Source organism: Ptychodera flava, chromosome 8 (assembly GCF_041260155.1).
Source record: "Ptychodera flava strain L36383 chromosome 8, AS_Pfla_20210202, whole genome shotgun sequence".
Lineage (NCBI taxonomy): Eukaryota > Metazoa > Hemichordata > Enteropneusta > Ptychoderidae > Ptychodera > Ptychodera flava.
This window is the reverse complement of record NC_091935.1, coordinates 6,232,401-6,256,561: the sequence shown is the minus strand read 5'-3', so window position 1 is coordinate 6,256,561 and position 24,161 is coordinate 6,232,401. Positions and strand designations below refer to the sequence as shown.

Here is a 24,161-nt window from a genome sequence, read left to right as displayed (position 1 = left end):
CGAAAGTTTCCCAAGAATCCAGCGGATGGACCCTGCGTGGAATTCGACATCAAGAAGCCCGACAAGACACCTGAGCCCGACAACACAACCGTTGTGGCAGTAACAGCCGAACCACCAGGTAACGACGCTACCGTAAAATCGACGCCAATCGATACGCAACAAACTCATACAACGCCGATACATGAATCACTGACCATGCCAAGCATGGCCGAAGGAACGACCAGACAAACCTGTAATTGCCAGTGTGAGTGCACGACACAGCCGTGAAGTGGAACCAAGCAATACCCCGTATGTGAAGATTCCCCGGCGAGACAAGTGACATTTGTTAAGCAATGCCAGCAAAGGTAGATTCGGCAGATGATGAAATGATAAACATCTTTTCTCTCCTTTCCAATCCGCGACTGAAATTTCGGAATTTTTCTCACACACAAATTTTACGTCACCAAAATATATCGGTCATGTTTCCAAGCTAATTTTGTTTTTATGTTAACATTAAATTGAATACAATTTTACTAATAGCAAGTTTACTTTCACAAACTTTCTGTGCGACAATATAACTTTAAAAAAATGCTAGGGTTAATGTAGTACATTTTATGTACATGGCAGAATGTGTTAGTAGTTACTAGTGTTATATTCATTGTAACGTTTTGATTTAGATAGAGGTTTACAATTGAAAGGGCGTACTATAGTTTGTATCGCTTATGCAATGACTGTTTAATCAGAACACCCTTCTGTTCTACTTCCAGTTGCTCGGAGAAAGTTGCCAGTTTCTGACATAGTTTATTGAACGAGCGACAGTGTTTGCTGTCTATCATAACATAGCAGCAACTTTCCGATGGTAACTTGTAGAACTTTGATTAACGAAGCAATAAAGATATGAGCGTATTGATAGACAAACTGTTATCATTTGCATCTCACTTGGTGAAGCAATCCCAAAATATGGCCTGGTTTTGACGACGCCTTCTAGCTTATGTGTTCTGTGATAACGCCCATAATATTAATAACACAAATTACTTTAACTACAAAGGAATTACATGTTACAATGTAGACCAGATCAACACATATTGACAAAAGTAAGAACTGATCGATAGCGAGTGATACACCAATCTCCATGGATGTCTATGGCTCTTTACTTTATACCAATACAGTTTTGGCAGAAACGTTGGAGGAGTTATTTTCCTTTCAGACTAAAAAGCTTGTCAGACTTCAAAATATATGAATGTACCGCTGATCGATCTCCACAGATGCCTCTTCGTTTCTGCGGACAGCAGACGAACAGACACACCGTCGGACACACCGTCGGTGACTCACCTGCCGTTAACGCTGTCGCCAATGGCCAAAACTTTTTACGTGCCATATTGAAAAAGGATGACTACAGTTTTTACGGTAATTACTGAAGTTGATATTGGCAGATAAATGCGAAATTTCCTCCCTCATTTCCTTCGATCTACAAATTTAATCACATAATTAACATAGTAACAAGTTCTACTGACATTATTGATAATTTTGTCAATTTTGATGGGTAAATGCGTAATTTTCTAAATAATTTCCGTATTACCTAATTACTGTATATCGACCTTCACAATCATTCGGACAGGTTGCAGCTGTAGCATATTAAAAACAGCACTGTTATTTTCGCTTCAAGATCAACGTATCTTTGCTTCATGGATACAGAGAGAGAGAGAGAGAGAGAGAGAGAGAGAGAGAGAGAGAGAGAGAGAGAGAGAGAGAGAGAGAGAGAGAGAGAGAGAGAGAGAGAGAGAGAGAGCGCGCGCTCATGTCGCACAAAGACGTGTTGAATCTTTACCTTTAATAACAAGTATCAGGAAGTATGAGGAATAGGATACAGAACGAGTAGAAAACTCGAAATTTAAGCTCACACAAAGAATTTAGATCCATTTCAGTATGTGCACAGATAATCTTGTCATCTCAAATCAGTCTTTAACTACTATAAGAAAGGTGAAATATGATATGTACGATAGTGCAGAAATGAGGAATATTTAACCTCAAAGACAGACATTTTTTAAAATCTGTGAAAAGGGCATACATTGCACACACCCAATGATATCCTGACCCTGACAGAATCTAGACATTAATCAACCACAAGAATAGGTAGAATTAGACACGGCAAAGCGAAATAATAAGTCATTGTTCTTAACAAAGTAGAGTCCTTTAACATTAGGACATAAATACTGAAAAAAAACCCCATAGACCAAAGATTTGCACAAACTTGAAAAAAGAGAACAGATTAATACATTATACAAAGGAGAAAGAAATTTCATCGAAATAGAGTCAGATGAAAGGTGAGATCATAAAACTGAGATACTTCATCAATAGCATGGTAGGTCCTGTTATTGATATTCCTATCATCTGCACTTGACGGACAGCTAGAATAAGCTCAAGGGGTCGGCAGTATACAGGGGCAAACTTCAGGACTGCAGTAGTTAACACCCCCCCCGAGGGAGGGCGCACTCAGTGCCTAAACAGGTAAAGGTACACTTACACCCTGGACAGTTCAGAATACAAAACATATACTCTGACGTTAGATGGGGAGGTGTGTTTCAACAGCGTACTTTTTTGATCAGCTACTGATGTAAAAATCTATATTTTACCAAACGATGGATCAAAATTATCCATATGGGGTCAAAGGTCACGATCATAGAGTAAAAACGATTTGGATTTCAAAAGTCTATATTTTTAACATTACCTTGGTCACAATCACGGTACATATAAGTATACCCTTCCCATGGCGGTGTCCGACCGAAGGAACCTCACTTCGAAATGCTGGCAAATGAGTCACAATTACTGATAGGACTGCGATTCGCCATTGCTTCCCTGCTAATCTCTGCCGAACAAAATGACTTCATCTCTTTACTGATATCTTTCATCACCTATGGAAATTTTCCCCCTTTTTCGGACCCCTTCCCAATTTGTAAGACAACAATCAAAGAATTTAGGACAATATGTCGTCGCAGTAGTAGTAATCCTGTTTCATAACATTTTGGAAAACAACATTCATAAAATATCTATGGTAAAATTCTCCATTTATCATCAGGAAAGGTATTATTAATAACCGTTAGGCCTAATGAGTGAAATATTAGTGTCTTTTCGGCTTTGTTTTATAATGAAATGAAGTACGATCCAGAGTTTGATCTTGACAACAATCTTTGCAGCACATCTTCCATCTTTCGAAAGCAGCATCTTTGCTCCTTGTGAACAACATCTTCCGTTTCGAGAGGATAGCCGCAAAAGCGCCCTCTGACAAGACCAGTTAAACGATCCTAAGAAACATGCCATAAATGAACCTTGAAGGTAGATTTTCAGTTCCTTGTCATTTCAACAACATCGTACAACCTCAGGAGGGCTAGAAATGTTAAAGTACCGCTTATGCCTTCATTTGCTCAACTTCGCCCTCTACAGTAATTTCCTGACAGGAATATCGTTTTAAACCAGTCTTTCTTGACCGTGACAGAGAGGGCGTTCCGATAATACTTGTCATGAGACCGTGGAGGAAAACATAAACTCTTTTGGAATAAAATCACGCTCTATCCCATAGCAAACTTATAATATTTACAGGCTATATATGTAGAAGATGATAAAGGAACGGGCAGCACTGTGTGTCTCTGAAGGTAGAATTGTTCAAATTTTACAATACCATGTAGGCCCTACCTTGATGCTACGCTGCTTGCTTGGACCAGAGCGAGCCAAACACAGTTTTCACCGTCCTGTTTTTGTTAACACCGAATCTCTGGCATCAACAGTTGCTTGCGTACATTGACAGATTTTTGATTCTTGATTTGAAGGAGAAGAAAGGTTAAAGTTTCCTTGGGGAAAATTTGAGCAGCAGTTTAAATCTTTCAGTTTCGGGGTGCAAAATTTCGCTGCTTTTTCAACAAATGCAAACTTATTCATAGTTTACCGCGACAGGCATGGTTTTACGACCCAAAGATTCCAGTTTACTAATCTACACTGAGTAAAAAACTGCTTTCGTATCTTAAAAAAGACGAATGGAGCAAAACAAATATCTTCTGGATTCACTATATCTTCATTCAGATCGTTCCATTTGATCGTTCCCGCTCAAAAATATCTGATAGAAATTTTAAGCAGGAACGACACGAGTCTATTCACTAACTGTAAACAGACAACTGATGCAAGCATTCTCAGTGTTTTCAATGTGATGTGTAACAACATATGGCGGTATTTTGGGTCCTGCCATCACAGAGAAGCCAGGGAAAAACAAACAAACAAATAAATAAACAAAAAAAACAAAAAATAAACAAACGTACAAACAAGCATACAAATAATAAATAAATAATAAACAAACATACATACAAACAGAAACAAATAAACAAACAAATGTATACACACACGCACACCACACACACACACATATATATATATATATAGTATATATATATATATATCTATATATATATATATATATATATATATATATATATATATATATAATGTATGTGTGAGTGTAAGACACAGTAAACAGATCACGCAACATATCAATAGGCGACGGCAGTACCACTACTCGCTATACTTCCCAGGAGTAGTGGTACTGCCGTCGTATGCTTGTTTGTTTGTTTTTCCTTGGCTTCCCTGTGCTGCAATACTGCAATACCTCTGGCAGTGAAGTGACTCTATACACAGATACAATTTAATATTTACAATACAGTTTCACCCTCTTACTGAGCACAATTGCTTGTGTTAACTTAATTACATATCTATGAGTCACGGTCTGTTGGAATATTTAACAGAAAACCTCTTTTTTCCAAACAATTCATGTGTTTTGTTATACCTAGAGAACCCCCACAACGACGCATACCATGGGCTGTCCTATTAGCATAGTTCGTCTGATCCTTTCCAGACCAGGCTTATATATAAAGGATGAACCGTTTAATCCTGGAAGGGGGTGGTCACAACCATAGAAGAGAGGATGCGATTTTCTTTACTTTGTTCAGCTATACGCCATTTGTTTCTGGGGTAGATAAAGTATCCATACTTTTACCAAAATTTACATATTTAGGGAGTTTCTCCTGTCAGTTGAGTTTTTACCAAGCAAAAGCAGTAAATTCAAAAACATTACGCAGTATTTGATGTCCTGGTATACGTGTTTTCATTTTGACATCCTCGCTCAAATGTGTAATGGTCGAGCCTTTAGCTACTCAACTTTGACCCTATAGAAAAACAAGTGTTAACAGATTTTAATTATGAATCGATAATTCAGTTCTTAAACTTCTGTTTTGTGAAGATCGACCTCTAAACCCGGGCCTCTCAAGCCGCATCGTCCGCTCGCACGGCTCGTTAGCCAGACAGGAGTCTCCACTAACCACGCCGTGCGGGATACCCACACTCCAAACAGTGGCGGCGCTCTCACTTCCGTTTCACTTCTGCTCCCGCTTTCACCACTGCCACCGGTGACAAAAATGTGGTGATTTACCACATTTTTACGAAGTTCTCTTGATTGCAAATTTCAACAATGTCATGCTCTGTATGGCTATATTTAATTTCAAAGTCAAAGAATAAAGTATAAAACGATGTCTTTATGTTGGTTTTTGTCGCATATTTGCGAAAATCGTTGGACCTACTTTTCGCGGGTGAATGTGTCTGATACAATAACGTGAGTGAAGGGTGGCACCGAAGCAGACAACACTTACGGCACTTTCATTTTTCAACTTACTGCATGATAACACACTTTGGAAAGTGAGCAAGTACAATGAAACATGACTACATCTTGAAAACTGCTGCCAGATAATGGCCAGCATTGAAATGAACTTTACGGGTGATAACATAAAAAATTATTCTCATATAAACTTTCAAAACTAGCAGCACTCACTGATGAGGAAAAAAACTTTTGTGTCTTTTGTGTAAATACATTTTGAATGGCTGTAGGCCTATTTGAATTTTATTTCATTTTATTTAAATTTCTATCATCACTTACTAAATAGCAAAAATGAAAGTCTCTATCACATGATACTCTCACATTGCCTCTGACACTCATTTAAATTACTGGTAAATAATCCTTGATATTTTGCGGCAAAACAATACATTAGACATATGGACATAGGTTTATTGCTTAAATATCACTTTCATTTCTTTTCAGTGCATCTGAACGACACGCTTTCAAAAACTTGTGGCACGCCATTCTTTTATCGCCGTACACAATATGGCCAAATGATTATTTCAATTATCTTCAAGTTGTTTTAACTGGATGAATACGTATATCATTTGATCCAAACATGTTATTTAAAGGAATATAGTCGTCGCATGGGACTCACACGACCAATGTGAAAATCCAAGATACGGTGGTGATTGTATGAAAGTTATTCACATCTGTCATAATCTACATCGTATAATTTAATGTTACAGCTATGATTATGAGGTGCACCTAGATATCGTGCATGAAATACATTGTTTGTAAACAAGAAACTCGCACAGGCACAGTTACGAATACTGGTTCCTTTGATAATATGTATTCGGTATTTCGGTATTTCTGTTTTCAGTCAAATACTAGATTTATCTATTGCTAGATTGTCGCATTCGATTTGCTGGGAATTTGGCCGAGGGGTGCAGAGGGCTATAGTGATTTGCTGACATATTGGCAACATGTAAGAATGCAAAAAAAAAATGTCGACAAATGTCAAAGTGTTGCAACGGGGATTCATACAATCTTATGTAACTAGAGCCTTCTTGATGGCGGCATCTTATTTCGTTCGAATTCGGTCGTCATTTGCAGTTTCTCTGTGGATGGTTTTACTTCAAGCTATTTTCAAGTGTCGACCATGTAAAACTTAGTTTGGAAAAGGAAATTTGACGACGACTTTGAAATTCGTGATGTAAACTAGCTCAGGATAATATTTCATTAGTCATAAAATGAGGGCTACTAATTTTGTTTGCTCGAGAAATATGCCATGCGTCGCTTGCCATTTTTCCCTTCCCTCTAACTCTGAGCCTACATTGACCATTTTGCAATCACCCTTGCTCGTAAAAGTAACACAGTCTTGAGGGAACGACAGCGTGTCGATTGAGGCAAATGACATGGTAGCAGAGATGCTACGACTTGCACAAGAGGAAATAGCAAATTTCAGTGACGGCTCAGTACTTTATAGGCGTATGGCTGTCGTTATCGGAATGTGATGTGGTTGACATGTGTACGATTTGTTGAGTATAAAAGGAGGGTTTCCAATACGAAAATAATGATGACAACATCATTAATCTTTATCAACTTGGGAGCCTTCAGTGCCGCAGTTATCATTATTACAATAATGGGGATTGGTCCAATTGCGATATATGAGAAACTTAAAGTTAGAATTAAATATTCCTTAATGCAACATGTGTTAGAAAATCACATTTCCCAGATTACTTTAAATATAAATTATTAGGTTTAATGTTCCAAAAACCGAATGGCCGCCAAAATCAAGATTGTCCCATATATGTAAATCGTCATGCGAGATATATCAATACATCAGTATATGCAGGGATTGACCGAAAATGCAAGTGTGCAATCAAATAGGACATTAGCTTATTGTCGAAAATACCGATATGTCAATTTACCGATTTCAACTAGATAGGCCTATATCGATTTCCCGCAAAATATCACGAATTACGAATATTCCTATTTCTCATCTTTTGTATAGACTTCATCCATCCCTGTTGGATGTGGTCTCAAGTTACAAGACAATCAGATGAAAATGATACAGAAAAGAAAGCAACAATTACGTCTGCTGCCAGGATTACGTCAGATGATAGAAAACTCAGTTCTTCCATTGTAATTTTCATGAAACTTGGCACACACTACACTGTATTTCATTATGCTAGATATTCAGATACACCCCAGGCAAAGATTTCAAAAGTTACGTGAAAATAGGCTTACTCGGCATTGTTTTACGTTATTGACAAAATTAGGGACCTTAATTATATTTTTAAACTAGAGCGGTGACCTAATTTTTACCTTGAAAATCCGCGTTCTAAAATGACATATTCACTTTACTTATTGTACATTCTCAAAAGCAAATATTTATACATATGTATACATATTTTCTTGCCATTTCAAAGTTGCTGTCTTCAACTTCACCAACCTAAAGTATTCCACGTTCTCTAATGTCAAATTTAAATGCTGATATACAACATGATTTTAAAATCACGTTGAATTATATTCAACGGACATACGACTACGGTGCCGTCCCTTTAAAAGAGTCATTTTTTCGCTTCATCATCGGTGTCAAGAGAAGGAAAATGATACTTTTCCCGCAATTCCCGCAATTTGATTAAAATCAGATGTAGAGCTTTCTGACCTTGCCAACAACATCGATTCTCCTCATAAAAACTTTAATAGTTACCTCACTGAACCACAACACATTCCTTTTTTATGTCCTCCACTACACAATCTGAAGTTCATAACATCATCTGCACCCTGAATCCAAAAAAGGCATGTGGCCATGACAAAATGCCAGCCAGACTTATAATTGATGGGGCAGCTATAATATCAAAACCTGGGCATATATATTTAATCTTTCATTTCAGACTGGAATTTTCCCCCAATCTCTAAAAATAGCCAAAGTCACACCAATCTTTAAAAAAGGCACAAAAGATGATCCAGGAAATTATAGACCTATATCAGTATTGCCCCTGTTAAGTAAGATTCTAGAAAAAATTGTCAATGCACGCTTAATTCAGTACATAGAAAAAAACAATATTTTATATGAGCATCAATATGGATTTCGTCATAAATACAGCACAAAACTTTCAATTGTAAATCTAATCAATTATCTTATCAAACAACTTGATAATGGCAAAGTAACACTCGGTATTTTCCTTGACTTCTCTAAAGCTTTTGATACAATCAATCATGAAATTCTTCTTTCTAAGCTTTCTCACTATGGTATTCGAGGTCTTCCTTTACTTTGGTTCAGAAATTACTTACACAATAGATCCCAACTAGTCTCTGTCAATAATAATGCCTCATCATTCCTTAATGTTACATGTGGAGTACCACAAGGATCTGTCCTTGGACCTACCCTATTCTTACTATTTATCAATGACATTGCCCGTTCCTCCACATACTTCAATTTTAGATTGTTTGCTGACGATACCAATCTATTTCATACTTTCCCTGCTAACCAAGTTAATATAAATTTAAATACTGTCGACATTCACCTCAATACTGTAGTGGACTGGTGCAGGGCTAACAAACTTACTGTAAACTACCTCAAAACAAATTACATTGTCTTCAGAAATCATAACAAACATATTTTCTTGAATGGTACTCTACACGTCAATAATACAGTTATCAATGAGGTTGAAGTGACATCATTGTAGGTATTCACATGGACAGACATCTTAAATGGTCAAAGCACATTAAAATGATTAATTCTCTATCAGAAAAAAGGTTGGCATCCTTTTCAAATTGAGACAGTTTTTACCACGCAATATCCTTATTCTTCTATACAAAACTTTCATCCTACCACTCATCACTTATGGTCTTGAAGTTTGGGGTTCAACATATTCCTCACATCTCAATAGTATCTTTCTTTCGCAAAAAATGGCAGTCAGAGCTATAACTTTCAGTGACTTCACAGCAAACTCAGCTACTCTTTTCAAACAACTTAATATTCTCGATATATACAAATTACATAAATTACATATCAGTACATTCATGTATGATCTTATAAATAATAACTTGCCACACAGTCTTACAACATACTGTCAGTTGCCTTCTCATTGCTACAGTACTCGTCATAAAATTAATGGTAACCTTTATGTCCCAAGTGTCAACACTTCCTTGGGTAAATTTTCTCGATATCATATACAGGCTGCATCTATTGGAATACATTACCTAAACAAATTAAAACAAAAACCACTAGAAGTTCGTTCAGACACTCCCTTTCAAGTCTCCTCATACACGGTTAGTGTTTTACATGACGAAGAGTTATATTCAACTTTACAAATATGTATATCATAGATATATAAATATATATATTTCACTATACATTTTGTTTTTTGGTTTGTTTGTTTGTTTGTTTTTTTATTTTATTTTACATATTTTCTACTTATTCGTAATGAATTTTATGTAGTTGTTCTTATTTACTTAGTTAGTTACTTAGCACTTTCAAGTCTACTTTTACACGATTGTTTTTTGTTTTTGTTTTTTAAGTGATGAAGAGTTATATTCAACTTTACATATATGTATATCATATTTTATATACGTTTTTTTCTTTTCTCTCTTATCGTTTTCTTTTTCTCAGGTATGTTAATGCATGGGCATAGGCTTACATACATGTAAAATCAGTTTGAACATACTTTTTAATCAGACCTGGTCAGAAAATTGTGAAAATTGCCACAAATATGTTTCGCATTTGATTAAGTTGAAATTTATCATAATATATTACCTAAGTCGGGTCACGTGACCATAATCTGTTATTTTCCCGCCAAAATTGTATATTGCAAATAACTGAATATTCCAACCGCTAAACATCAAAATATTTAAAATATTATGACCAATTAATGTAAAATGGGATGGGAACTTGTATTACAACTAGTGGCAGATGCAAAATTATTGAATTTTGAATATTAATTCTTCACAAAAAACAACATACAATATTTTTGACGTTTTACATGAATATTTTGAATATAAGAAAGAAGTATAGATAGAGTTTCATGAGTGCCATGTATTTTTGAAAGAATATGATAGATGCTGTTTCCAAAAGTGCAGAGAAAATCAAGAAAATTTAACGGTTTACGGTTGGAATATTAAAATTAATAAAGACGTAAATTTTGGCGGGAAAATATCAGATTTGGTCACGTGACTCAACTCGTCAAGATTTAGGCAGACATTTTTTTAAAGAATTTAATAATTCCAATAATTAGGCCAAATATCAATCAAATCTGGTGGTTTTTAAAGATAATTGATCATTTTCTTACTTTTGGGCTTGATGGGTACAAACACCCATGCATTAACTTACTTGAGTTTACGCATTTCTACTTACTCGTAATGTATCTATTTAGTTATATATTTATTTATGTAGTTGTTCTTTTATTCACTTAGTTACTTTGTTACGATATACTTCAGTTTTCTTTTTTCTTCTTCGTTTCCTTGCTTTAACATCAAATGGCTTTGGGAACGGACTAGACTAGCATTTGCTATTTTCCGTTTCCATTTACCCTTTATCACAGCACAACTCAGATGTACATTCATCATTGAATTGTAATATTATTATGATTAAGGGTAATAAAGATTATTATTATTATTATTATTATTACGTCTTCTTATGCGTACGCGGTATTCTCTCGCTGTCGCCTCTCCCGTAGCCTGTAGGGATCGTGATACTACAATGTCTCCTTCCCGGGGTCTCCTTGTGAGTTCCAAACACTTGTAGCACTTCTGTCCTAATTTTTACGTTTATACTTCGGTTGCGAGCGTCCAAAACTCGTGTTACCGCGTTATGATAGTTGGTCCCATAAATCTAGGTCAATGACGTCTTGATATCATTGACCTCGCCTGACATATTACAAAAGAATGGCATTGCTAATATTCATGCGCCTTTATTATGCAAAGTCACCGGTGGCAGTGGTGAAAGCGGGAGCAGAGTGAAACGGAAGTGAGAGCGCCGCCACTGTTGGGAGTGTGGCGGGATACCCTCACTATTTTGCGTTAAACCACAGGGGGCTGTCTACATGTCCGTCCCAGGGGTGGGTAGGTGTTTCGTTGTATCGCTAATAAAGTATTCTACCACAGTCGTTTGGAGAGCTATTCAGCGCTGGGTCTATTCGCCCCATAGACGAGTGTGCAGAAGCGAGAAATACCCAAGTCTGGAAACAGAATGGCTATAAAAACCACGCCATGTCACATTCCGTGTCCGATTTCACTGTGAAAATTAACAAGTTCATCTATCATGCAACGTCGATCGCTCCCTATCATTCTAAAATTTCATACCTGATACTTTATCTGATTCAAAAACGCTCGTTTCGTGTAATTTTTGGCCGAATTCGACGGACACCTCGCCAAAACCTGGGGGTGAGCAACATTCCGGTCACCTCTTGGGTCCCTCCATTTTACTGACATTGGCGCCGCCTACCCATGAGGGATGACTGGAATGTTGCTCACGCTTATGTTTTGGCCAGGTTTATCTCGAACTCAGCCGAAAATCACAGGAAATGACCATTTTGTAAGCAGATGAAGTATCAGGTATGAATTTTCGTGTGATTTTCGGCCGAGTTCAGAAGACACGTCGCCAAAACATAAGGCATGAACAACCTTCCAGTCACCCCTCATGGGTACGCGGCGCTAACGTCAGTAAAGTGGAGGTGCCCAACGTCCACTGTGAGGTGACCGGAATGTTGCTCACGCTTATGTTTCAGCGACCTGTCCATCGAATTCGGCCGAAGATCACACGAAATGAGCGTTTGTGAAGCAAATCAAGTACCAGGTATGAATTTTGAGAATGCTAGGGAACGGTCTACGGTTACATGATAGATGAACTTGCTACTTTTCACGGTAAAATCGAACGTCGAAGATGACATGGTGGCACAATCCCTATACGAAATAGCCATTTCATTCCAGACTTGGGGTATTTCTCGCTTCTGCACACTCGTCTATGGGGCGAATAGACCCAGCGCTGAATAGCTCTCCAAACGACTGTGATTCTACCAACCTTTGGTGTTTCGGTCTTAACTTAGCACTGCCCTTGACAATCTTGCGTATACGTTTTATCAACATGCTGCGTCTATTATCTGATGAGTTTGAGTGCCTAATTAGCCAAAGTAATCAAGGGTAAATTACTAATCTGTGGACGCTCTCACCAGATTATCACCGGATTAAATTTGACAAAGTCAACAACGAACGCGCCAGTAAGGTATAACACAAGAAAGGGCTGAAACTCTCAAAAGCCGTGTTCACAGAAATCTACTTTACAATAAACATTTCCTAATTTTTCGAACGTCAACAGTTTTCTGACATGTTTAAACGGGGACAGGCCAATTTATGCCTTCCTCGGTTGCTTCTATGAGCAATAGAACACTAATCGAAGTGGTGGAGTCAGTGTCCCGATGTGGTCCGTCAGACCGGAAGCCGGAACTAGAAACCTTTGACCTTAGAAATGTTTAGTTTAAGCCCACGTGATCGATAGAGGTAAACAAATTAGCCAACATGCTTTGGGATCGAGGAAGGTTGGATCGAGGGTCAAGCTCATCGGTGTTTATAAACACGGACATGACAATCTATGTGTTTTTGACTACAGCCGGTCATCATTTGGGGGAAGAAACTCGCCGCTTGTTACATAAAAACTGACTAGTCGGCAAAAGTATTTTCATGCCATTTATAGGCCTATGCTTATTCATTTCAAGACGAGATGAAAGCTGCGAAGACACATTGGAAGCATAGTAATACTCAACCAGGTTGATCTATACGTTGGGGAGATATTGATGTCACGGTCTTGTCGAACGAAAACGGGGATGTTTAGGCCACAGCAAAGACGATAAATCAGTCAGCTAAATAAAACGAATTTTTTTGGACACCATATCTTTTTATGTCAGTTTTTGAACCCGCGTGAAACCCTGCGTAACACTGTAATAACTATATATAATCAAAACCTTTTGGACATATCTTTTTATGTCAACGTTTGGACACGCTTTAGAAATGCATGATATAGCATACTGTATATGTCTGACTGTCGGGGAAACACTTCTTGCGCCGCTATCGGACTCAGTCGCGCGATCGCGGTGTCTTTCCCCGTCTTTCCCTCGCACATTCGCTTTCCCACAAATTTTTTTGTATTCTCGACCGCGGGTCATCCGGGTACTTGCGGTTTTTTACGTCATTTTTGCATCACAGCGCCGTGGTGAAGTTCGGATATTTCAACCACATAAGCAATATTCAAAGTTTCAATATACATAAATGACATAACTTTTAGTTCTGCTTTTTTCCACACAATTTCTGTATCATTCGCTCTTCTGTATCGTCTGATCTCTCATTCACCGCGCTCGTATGTGTTTCACCTACTGACGTCACTCCGCGGTCGAGAATAAAAAAACCGCAGCTTTACAGTTAAGGATGTTCGACTTCGAAGTTTATGCAATCCATCATCATATGGCCACTGGCTCGCCTTTACATGTTATGTGGGACTTTGCTTGAGTTCACTACAATTTGACGTAGGCTTCCCCGCGTCGTCGACTGATAGAATGGAATAACAGAGATGTGTACATCGGACACAAATGCGAATGCACCGTTTTTTTGCGCCTCCGTCGGACTCAGTTGCTGTGTCTTTCCCTTGCACGTCAGCTTTCTCGAAAATGTGTTTTGTATAAAAACAACATTACAGTGAAGGATGTGATCCCTCAAAGTTACTGATACACTTGTCGATTTGATATGCGAAGACACACTGACGACCAGTTATTTATTAGTTCTCAAACCTGGTGAAAATCAGTCCGCGACACTAATCGATTATATGTCTTTTGGAGAACGTCCTAAGAACCTGACATGACCCTTGTTTGATGCGTTAGGTAGTTGAGTATAAGGATTGATAAAATAACGTATCAAAATATACACAGACTGCACTATCATATTCTTGGCAGCTCAATGACGTTTATGGCCGAGAGGGCGGGAGTCTCAGACCCAAGGGAGCATAAGCAGTATGCAGTACATTGCATGCTTTCCATGCAAAATCCGGCTTTGACTAATGTTCCCGTCCTGTTTCCGAGCATAACTTTCGAGCTGCGTAGCTAATAATGTTGAGGTCAAGATATCCGAATCGTCCGTGTTCGAAATGCTACTTCAATTGCAGAGAGAACATTCGACCTTCTTCTTTGTGTTTTAACTTAGCACATTGGGTCAATTGAAAAATTCAGAGCAAAATATCGCGGTGTATAAAATCTGCAGGCACGTAGTCACCAACCCACAACACCGCTCGTACTGCAGAGCACACAATCGGTCGTATGCAAAACATGTCTTTTTTGTTACTTGAAAAAGAAGACTAATACAAAAGTGTACGTATTGCAAGAACGCAGTTGATAAACTGGACAAGTTGAAGGCGAGCTCGAACGTCGAGTTAATAAAGTCTTTTCCGTTCTTGTTCTCGACTAACACGGAATTTTTCAATATACCCGTGAAGTCTGATTCAGTTCGATGCGGTGTTAGGCACGTCGACCAACGTGGTTTTTGCCGGGCCAGCAGGAAGAGTATAAACACATCTCCGATACGTTACCAAGGTGTGTTCAACACATACCACGCATTCCTGGGAGGTCCTCCTTCCCGACCTGTTCGTTTACAAATGAATATTCAAGTTTGTTTTGCCTTCTGTTTGTTTCTGAATACATGAATATAAAGTGTCCACTAGTTTTACGGACCACCTCTGGACACGGCTTTTGAGAGTTTCAGCCCTTTCTTGTGTTTAAGTTCAAGTGCGTGATTGTGAACATGTAAGTTGGGTGAACGTCTGGAATGCAATGATCTGTGTTCTGTTTTCATGTGAAATGTGTGAGTAGGATTATGTGAACGCGTTGAGTGGGGTGGACGCGATACAGGGAAGTTTTACCTGCCACAAACTAACTCACTTCTGCTATAGCTGCACAGACTAAATAAAAACGCGTTCGATCGCTACCAAATTTTACAAGAGGAACTTTTACAAATCATTTTTTTTTTGAAAATTCACCGACTTGAACCAAGTCTCTGGTTTACCTTCGTCCTGTGACACCCTAATGGCTCAAACGGAGATTTGGGAGTGGGAAAGCAATCTTGCCTGAGTTTAATACAGGATTTGATTGTCATGCATGGAAATCTTACTGCGTGGGGGGATAAAGTTACGGGCGATTTTCTCGTCATTCAGAGAGGTGGCGAAAAGTTCCGTTTCAGTGATCGTGGGTTACGAAATGTATGGCAACGCTTTGTATCGTGTGAAGCGTTAGATATCTCTCAAAGAAAAAAATCGACGAATATGGCGATAGTGCAGAAGATGACTTTGAAAAAACTGACGCTTGTAGTCTATGAAATTCACCGATGAGTATATTGCTTACTGTGATGAATATGTGATTTTTTTCTGAACAACACCCAAACAAAATCCGGTTCTTTGATTTCCAGTTCTTGCATATTTCACAAAGTCCTAGTCCATGTTTTCGAGCCATGCTTCTAGTTGTTTCTCCCGCGGCGTGTCGATGTTCTGTTCGGGTAAATCCTGTTCATCGTCTCACAATTTTACAATTTTCCCAAAATATGAACAACAGAATAGCTGCCGGTCGCGCCAGTTGACAGGACCACAATGTCTGAACAACGTCTGAGTAATGGGTTTATCGTGAATTTTTGAGGTCAAAATTGGAGGAGTGGTTTAACAGATTTGCTTTGGTGGGCAGAACATTTCTATTTCGCGCCACGATCTTTTGAGTGTGGCGGGTTGATGTTTTCACCTTACAAGTTGAGCGACAGCTGGGAATATCTTGCAGTAAGACGCGCTGGCGGCTGGGCCTTTGTTTTGACGTTTTACACACATCAGTTATTTCAGCAGTAGATTTCAGTAGCATGAAATGTAAACAGTGACCACGAATACTTGTAAATGTAACACCAAAAAAAAGTGGGAAAAGACCAATACTACTACATTCGTAGTAACCGATTATCTGATTGGCTATTTACTGGTCACATACAGTCGTGTGGTGGCGCTTTAAAAAACACGATCTAGGGGGTCTATCAGCCAAGGTCTGATTTCGGGAAGCATCCAGCTGCCCGTAGCGGAGACCTTGGCAAGCGAAGATGCTCAAGCCGTGAACTTGAACGGGAGTGCTTGCGTCCATAGTTGTCAATCTTTCAGCATTGAAGGCACACCCTAACTTTGTGATCAACCTAGTTCTTGCATAGGCGCTCTGAGTTCAGTGTCAATGTATTTAATCGGGATGTTGCCACGTATACCAGCGTTTATGAGGCCATGACACATCTCAGACAGCTTAATCGTCTATGTCAGATTTTTGGTTTGAAAGAAGACTGACTTTGTTCCTAGATTGGTTATCTTCTTCTGGGTAAGTAAATCTGCTCTGTCTTTTCTGGTTTTGTATGAAGTCACTCATTTCAGCTTTGTCGCACAACAAGGAATTTCTCACACTGTCTGAACTCACTGGCCTGGCGCTAGACACGTCGTTTCGCGAGGGCCCCTGCGAAGCAACCAGAAGAAAAGGAAAACAATCACCGGTGTCTTGCAAATATTTCCCAGTTGAAGCTGAACATTGGAACTGCCATGAAGTGTAACATTGCCATCCTTTTCTGATATGGATTCCTCTTTTTTCAGTTTTGGTTCTTCAAAAAAATGGATTACCAGACAGTATCCGCAAATTTTAATCCTCCATCTTTTTAGGTCTAAACCCGTGATTCGGTTATGTTACCAAACAGCCAGGCCTGGAAAGGTTAACGTGTCGCACTATTTTACACGTGCTATTTTTTTTGCTTGATCATCTGATATTTTTGTTTGTAGGGATCGAGAGTTGACGTTGGCAATGGCTTCAGTGCGGAAATACGTAGTTTGCATCTTTAGCCTATCGCTATTCATGACAACAACCATCTTGTTTGAACGAAATCCAGTAACTTTCTCAAATAGCTCTCTTAAAAAGGTCAAAAAGTAAGTGATTTTTCTCTTTTACTGCAATCTGACGTATAAATGTGCAGAGTGACCTTCATGTCTGTATACTTGCACATGAAGATCGTATAAAAACATTCGTAAAAACTCCACAAACTACATCTCCATGTAATTTGCAGACATCAAAATGTCTTGCAATGACCTCAGACATTCCTTCAAAGGGGAAAAAGTCGCTCTTTTTCAACTTTTTGTGACGTCAAGAAAACATGGAATACTTGCATAAAGTCACTCAGTGCTCAAAATGACGATGGTACATATAACTATAGCAGTCAAAAATTACCTCTTTGCTGAATGCAAACCAATGATTTAGTTCGTGCACAAAATGGATTTTTCCTATACCGACTTGCTTTCTTATGACAATGAAACATTGCTACATTACAGCGGAAAGTTCCAATCCTTATCTATATGAAAGGCACCGCCAATAAATATTTCACGACAAAAGCTTGTATGAGGTCCAAACTTTATGTAACAATATATCAATATACGTTCAGCCACGTCAGTCTGGTGACACTTATGCATGGAACATGACTTTTCGGTACAGACCGTAATATTACACACACACACACACACACACCACACACACACACACACACACACACACACACACACACACACACACACACACATATATATGTGTGTGTGGATATAAATAAATAAACAGATTACTTCAAGTACAAAGTAATGAAATCTATTACTTAAGTTTCATGCATCTTGCAATCCTCAGATAGAGTGAAAGGATTACTAGCTCGACACTCTACATATATGATTGGGACGAACCATTCTATTTGTAGGTAGTGTTAAAATTCGATAAATAATATTTGTTTTATATATATATATATATATATAATATATATATATATATATATATATATATATATATATATATATATATATATATATATATATATAATATTTAGGCGTGGAACTTACCGTGGTTACTCTACAGACTGTTTCATACGCTTGACAATCGTCAGGAGTGATTCACTGTGAAGTTGGCGGGCTCGTTGCTACCTACATATAGGGTGAGGTGTATATGCAAACGAGGCGATTGTCTTGCGCGTTCAAGTGTTAATAAAAGGAATTTGCTTCTCTGTCTACATTTCGAAAGAAATTCTGTACGTTTGTTTAGCAGTGTTGACTTGTCTGAGTGGATAATACAAATTTTTTTCCGTGGTGCAGAGGTTACAGCGTTCTGCCTAGGTTGAGTAAGGCTAGGCTCTGTCAATGATGGACCATGTGACGTTGTATTTTGTGTTGCTGTCCTTGAGGGTCCATATGTATTTTGAGAGTTCCGTACTGTTCCTGTGTTTTGATGTGTTGAAAGTGTATTTGTGATCTGTATATCTTGTTTTATAAAAGCTGAGTCCGATGTAGTGCTTTGTATTATTGCTTGTATTAAGGGCGTATTTTGGGGGCGCTGCCGGTCGGTGGTTCATTAGATATCATGTTGTGCTGGTGGTCGCTCCTCTTGAGTGTTGTTTCGTATTCATTGGCGGCCTTTTTGAATGTAGCTTCACAGTCCGATATGCTCAATATCAATATGAATATTCTTTTGTTGACTGAGATTGGAATTTGCTTTAGGATGGGTGGTGAATGGTTGGATCTTTTTTCTACGTAAAGCAGCTGGTTATTTGCTTTGCTGTAAGGTTGAGCACTATAGTTAAGTCTGGCGCAAACATGAAACAACTGAATTTCGGCTATTTGATGAAAAACATCCGTATTCCATCAATCAAAGAATACAAGAAGATTCTGATCGAAAAAACAGAGCGTTCTGAAATGGATGAGATGGAAAGCGCTTCTCTTCCTCATTAACACTTGAATGCGCAAGACAACCGCCTCGTTTGCATATACACCTGACCCTATATATAGATAGCAACGAGCCCGCCAACATCACTCCTGACGATTGCTAAGCGCATGAAACAGTCTGTAGAGTAATCACGACAAGTTCCACGTCTAGCAATACCTATGCCCTGCGGAAACACATCGAGCAATATACATTGCCTGAATTGACACCAAGCCACTGATATTATATATATATATATATATATATATATATATATATATATATATATATATATATATATATATATATATATATATATATCGAAGTATACAGATGTCCTCGTGGAAATTACAGTGCTCAATGCAAAAGCAGAGCGTTATAAATAAATAAATAAAAAACCTTAAAATTTAAGTAATAGATTCCATTACTTTGTACTTTGAAGTAATATATATATATATATATATATATATATATATATATATATATATTATATATATATGTGTGTGTGTGTGTGTGTGTGTGTGTGTGTGTGTGTGTGTGTGTGTGTGTGTATGTGAGAGAGAGAGAGAGAGAGAGAGAGAGAGAGAGAGAGAGAAGGGAGAGAGAGAGCGTGTTTGTGTGTGTGTGAGCACTGATGAGTAGTTTTTATCGTTTTTTCTAATTTTGTCTATCTTTTGTGTGCTAGCATGTCTTTGTCTGTCTTTCACCAGATATGCACCAGACATTTTTTAAAATCAGTCAGAATTAAAGTAATCGATCATGTTGATATGCATGCATGTAGGCCTACATCTTTTAAACGTCACTTCTTTTATCCTCATTAATATAATCGTGTGTAATTTCTATGTTGTGTCTGTTTTCAGCATATTGTTTTCTTTTCCCTTTTGTTTTTACAGATTTGTATTGTCAATTTTTCTAATCAACTTATCTGTAAGTGGCGGCCGTTAGCGCTCTTGACAGGAATAAAATAAAAGTATACGTAATAAACAAAAAATCAAAAGTACGCATGCGTGTATGCATGTATTTATGTAGGCATGTACCCTTCCACTTATTATGAATGACTGATTTAGGCGTCGTTTTCAGATTTTTCAAGTCTGCCTTGGAACACGGGGACAACGTGACAACATACGCCAGAAGAACACAGAACAACGCAAATCCCTGCAAGCCCACTCAGCGCATAGTCTTCATCAAGACCCACAAAACAGCGAGTTCTACAACAAATTCCATCATCCAGCGCTTCGGTTTCACGCGCGGTCTGACATTTGCTTTACCCAAACGCAGCCACATCTTCGACGAAAGAATTCTATTTTCGAGGGAGATGCTGCTCAAACCAGCGCCATCCTACGGAAAAGGAGACCATTTTAGCGTTATAGCAAGTCACCTGCGGTACAATAGACCAGAACTTGAGGAGGTTGTACCGAATGCGACTTACATCACTATACTGCGCGATCCGGTCAAAAAATTCGAGTCTACCTTTGGATACTACAATTATGCGACATTGTTTAACCTCACCAGTAGTATCAACCCTTTGGAAAAGTTCATAAACTCTCCAGATAAGTACCGGTATCTCAACATGACGGATAATGTGAAACTGAGAAACCAACTACGAAACGGCATGATGTACAACTTGGGATTCGATCACAAATTTGACGATGACATATCAACGATTGATAAAATGATACAAAGACTGGACAGGGAACTGAATCTTGTTCTGATCACAGATTACTATGAGGAGTCTCTCGTCTTACTGAAAAATGTTTTGTGTTGGGAAATCCAAGACATTCTCTACATCAGTAAAGGTTTACGCAGCGACAAAAGACGCTACGAAATTTCCCAGTCGGTCGCCAGAAAGATTGAAAAGTGGAACGAGGCCGATGTCCAGCTATTTAACCATTTCAATAAGACATTTTGGGAAAAGATTAAGAGCTACGGGTCTGGTTTTTACGGCGATCTCCAGGAGTTTCGAAGACGTCAGCAAGAATTTTACGAGGAGTGCGTCGATTCTGGAAAGACTGGCGTCATGCAAGGTCGTGAGGATATTCTTGTCATGAAAGCCAATGCCAGCCAAGAGTGTAAGATTGCCTTTCTACGAGATGTAAGTTTTCATGCAATACTTCGACGTGAAGCTCTTGGAAACTCAACGAAATATATCTTCCTGAATGAAACCGAAGCGAGAAAAGTCAATTTGAGCGATATATTAAAACACCAAAAATAACATGTTCCCCCTCGTGATACGTTTATTTATTCTGACACAGAAGAGGAGATTGATTAAAAAGACCACGGAAGACTTTTGCTGAAATATCCGAATAAAGAGTATTTAAATCCACGGAGGATGGATCAATGAAGCAGGCATATGAAGAAATTGGAGTATCGTATTTAGTTGCACAATATTATTTTTGATTTAAAAAGATTTTTTTTTTCTGATACAAACTTCTGCTCAATTTGTTTGAAAACACTTGTATAATCATTATGCAAATGAGCCATTTTGAATGTGCATTTCGTGTTATTTGTTAAACCACAGACAAACATAGACTGTCTATATTTGTCTGTGGTTGAACGGAGTAAGAATGCCCGCGCTGCAACATACCTGTAGTATATATCCCGATTTGTCCCTGGTACCTGTTAGGTTCATTTCGTTGCGTCATCACTCACTTGAGCTATCAGTATTTGCGTGATGAAGCACCTCAAAAGCCATGCTGGTAACATGTGACGGGTCACAATAAAATCCGGAAATGTCATTATAATCAGGAAACGAAGTTATCAATACGATGGCAATATTTCAGGTCAAAACTTCGATGTGAAACCGATTACTTCCATACAAAAAAAAATTGTTGTAGAGCGGGGTCGCCCATTTTATTGGAAACCAGCTCCTGAAATAACATTGATATCATTCCTGCTAGTTTTTGTTCAAATGTATATTGACAAGAATTTTGACACATCAACTCATTGTAGCAGTTCCTAGTGAAAGTTTAAAGCCAGTAATACTGTTGTTTGGTGTCCATAATCTTAAACTCCATTGTCGTTCCCACAACAGGCCCTTTGGCGGGAAAGCGTTAATGTTTTGTCTGTTATTTGACATTTGGGAAATTTATGATATCATATCGGCATATACATTCCAATGCAAACAAGTGTTCATATAGCTCTTCGAAGCAAATACAATTTTTTAAAAACTGTCAGAGCACACAATTTTAATGCTTAATTATAGTAAAACCATATCTGTCTATTCATTTCTATTCTATTCTAATCAAAATATACCAATGTTTTTGATCAGGCAAACAAATGAATTTTCATCTTCTACCGGTACGTTGAAATACAAAGTATGGCTCTGAAAACATTGCACTGTGAACACTATGCAATGGAACTGTTGACAAATGAGCTCTGGTCCGGACTCAAATTACGACGTCAACAATACCATGGAACATTACACACGTATACAGGCTGTATTGACGTCCTGGACAAGATAGGTATTTCAATGTGACCTTGGAGAGGGGATCCTGAAAATGCGTTAACGTAGAAAGAGGCTCGGGATTGATATTCGATCTCACAAAACTTTACATTGCCTTTTTGGTGTACCATGGCGGGGGGGGGGGGGGGGCTTTGGAGTTCATGGCGTCACCGTTTTCACCTGCTGATTTTTGTGAACGTCGAAAATTTATTTCCCCAGAGTTAACACAGAAGTGGCAACCATTTCGTATTCAAATATCAGTAAATATTTGGTATAATTTGTTTCTCTAGTACCAAATTTTGAACGATGACCCATAATTTTCAGTCTTGATTTCGAAAGGAAGTTGTTTATTTATATATTCTTTTCCAATCTTCTTTAATTGAAGACTTCACATTTAACATATTAAGGCATTCGTTAAATAACTTTTTGCAGTTTATCAGCTTTACCAAATGATAGGAAATTATGTACAAAGTGTTGTGAGCTGTGGGTCAAACTTTTTTTTGAGGAACCATCAGGGACATCAGTTCTTCTAAACTTTATAAGTATTTAGATAAGTACTAAACTTTTAGAGAGTGGAAAGACAGATCATTTTTCTATCATTGAAGGACATTCTACGTCGTAAACTGTGGTTACATGCAATAAATCACCCCTCTGTAACTGTTTCAAGTCTCGAGTTCAAGTTTTGTCGCATCTGTGTACAATTCATCGCGGACATTTTACAGCATGAGATAGTGAGACTACAACAAAATACTTATGAAGAAATGAAAAAATGGAAATGTTGATTTACAATAGATATCAAGTCGCACTTTACATTGGTTTGCCGAATGCATTTATTTCAGTGCCAGACCGATGCAAATAAATATGCAGCAGAAAATGCAAATTACTTGCAAAGGATAGAAGTTTAAACTGGCTTCAGGCTAGGATTCATTTCAGATTATTGAAACTAAATTTACTGAAAAAACCTTAGCAGGACAGATTGGTGAAAGAGGCGACGACGTCGACTCTCCGATGGTGAGAATACTTTAGGTTCTGCAAGGGAGGAGGGGGACAGGAAAACATTACTTCAATCGGATAATTTCCTTACTCTTTGGGTTCTCGGAGAAGTACTTTTTAGCTTATTTGCATATTTGCATGTTCGGATCTCGTCCCTACGTCATGTGGCTGTGATGGTCGCTTGAAGTTTTCTCTTGCCGAAGAACTGGCCGGCCTCTATGTTTTAAAATGCTAAAGACTGGCCCATTCACAGGGAGATACAATATGTGTTGTGCCGACTGAACTCAAATATATAATTTATCTGTATGACTATGGCCATCTATGACGG

The 24,161-nt window shown here is 38.2% G+C and overlaps 1 protein-coding gene across 1 annotated transcript; it reads left to right on the top strand.

Annotated features, from left to right (window-relative positions):
• The first annotated feature begins 16,815 nt into the window (after positions 1–16,815).
• On the top strand, positions 16,816–22,192 carry LOC139138297 (galactosylceramide sulfotransferase-like). The gene is made up of 3 exons (XM_070706612.1): positions 16,816–17,004; positions 17,454–17,597; positions 20,479–22,192. Exons 1-3 carry the CDS (start codon positions 16,943–16,945, stop codon positions 21,608–21,610), a joined length of 1,338 nt encoding a protein of 445 aa, XP_070562713.1. The 5' UTR covers positions 16,816–16,942; the 3' UTR covers positions 21,611–22,192.
• The last annotated feature ends 1,969 nt before the right edge of the window (positions 22,193–24,161 follow it).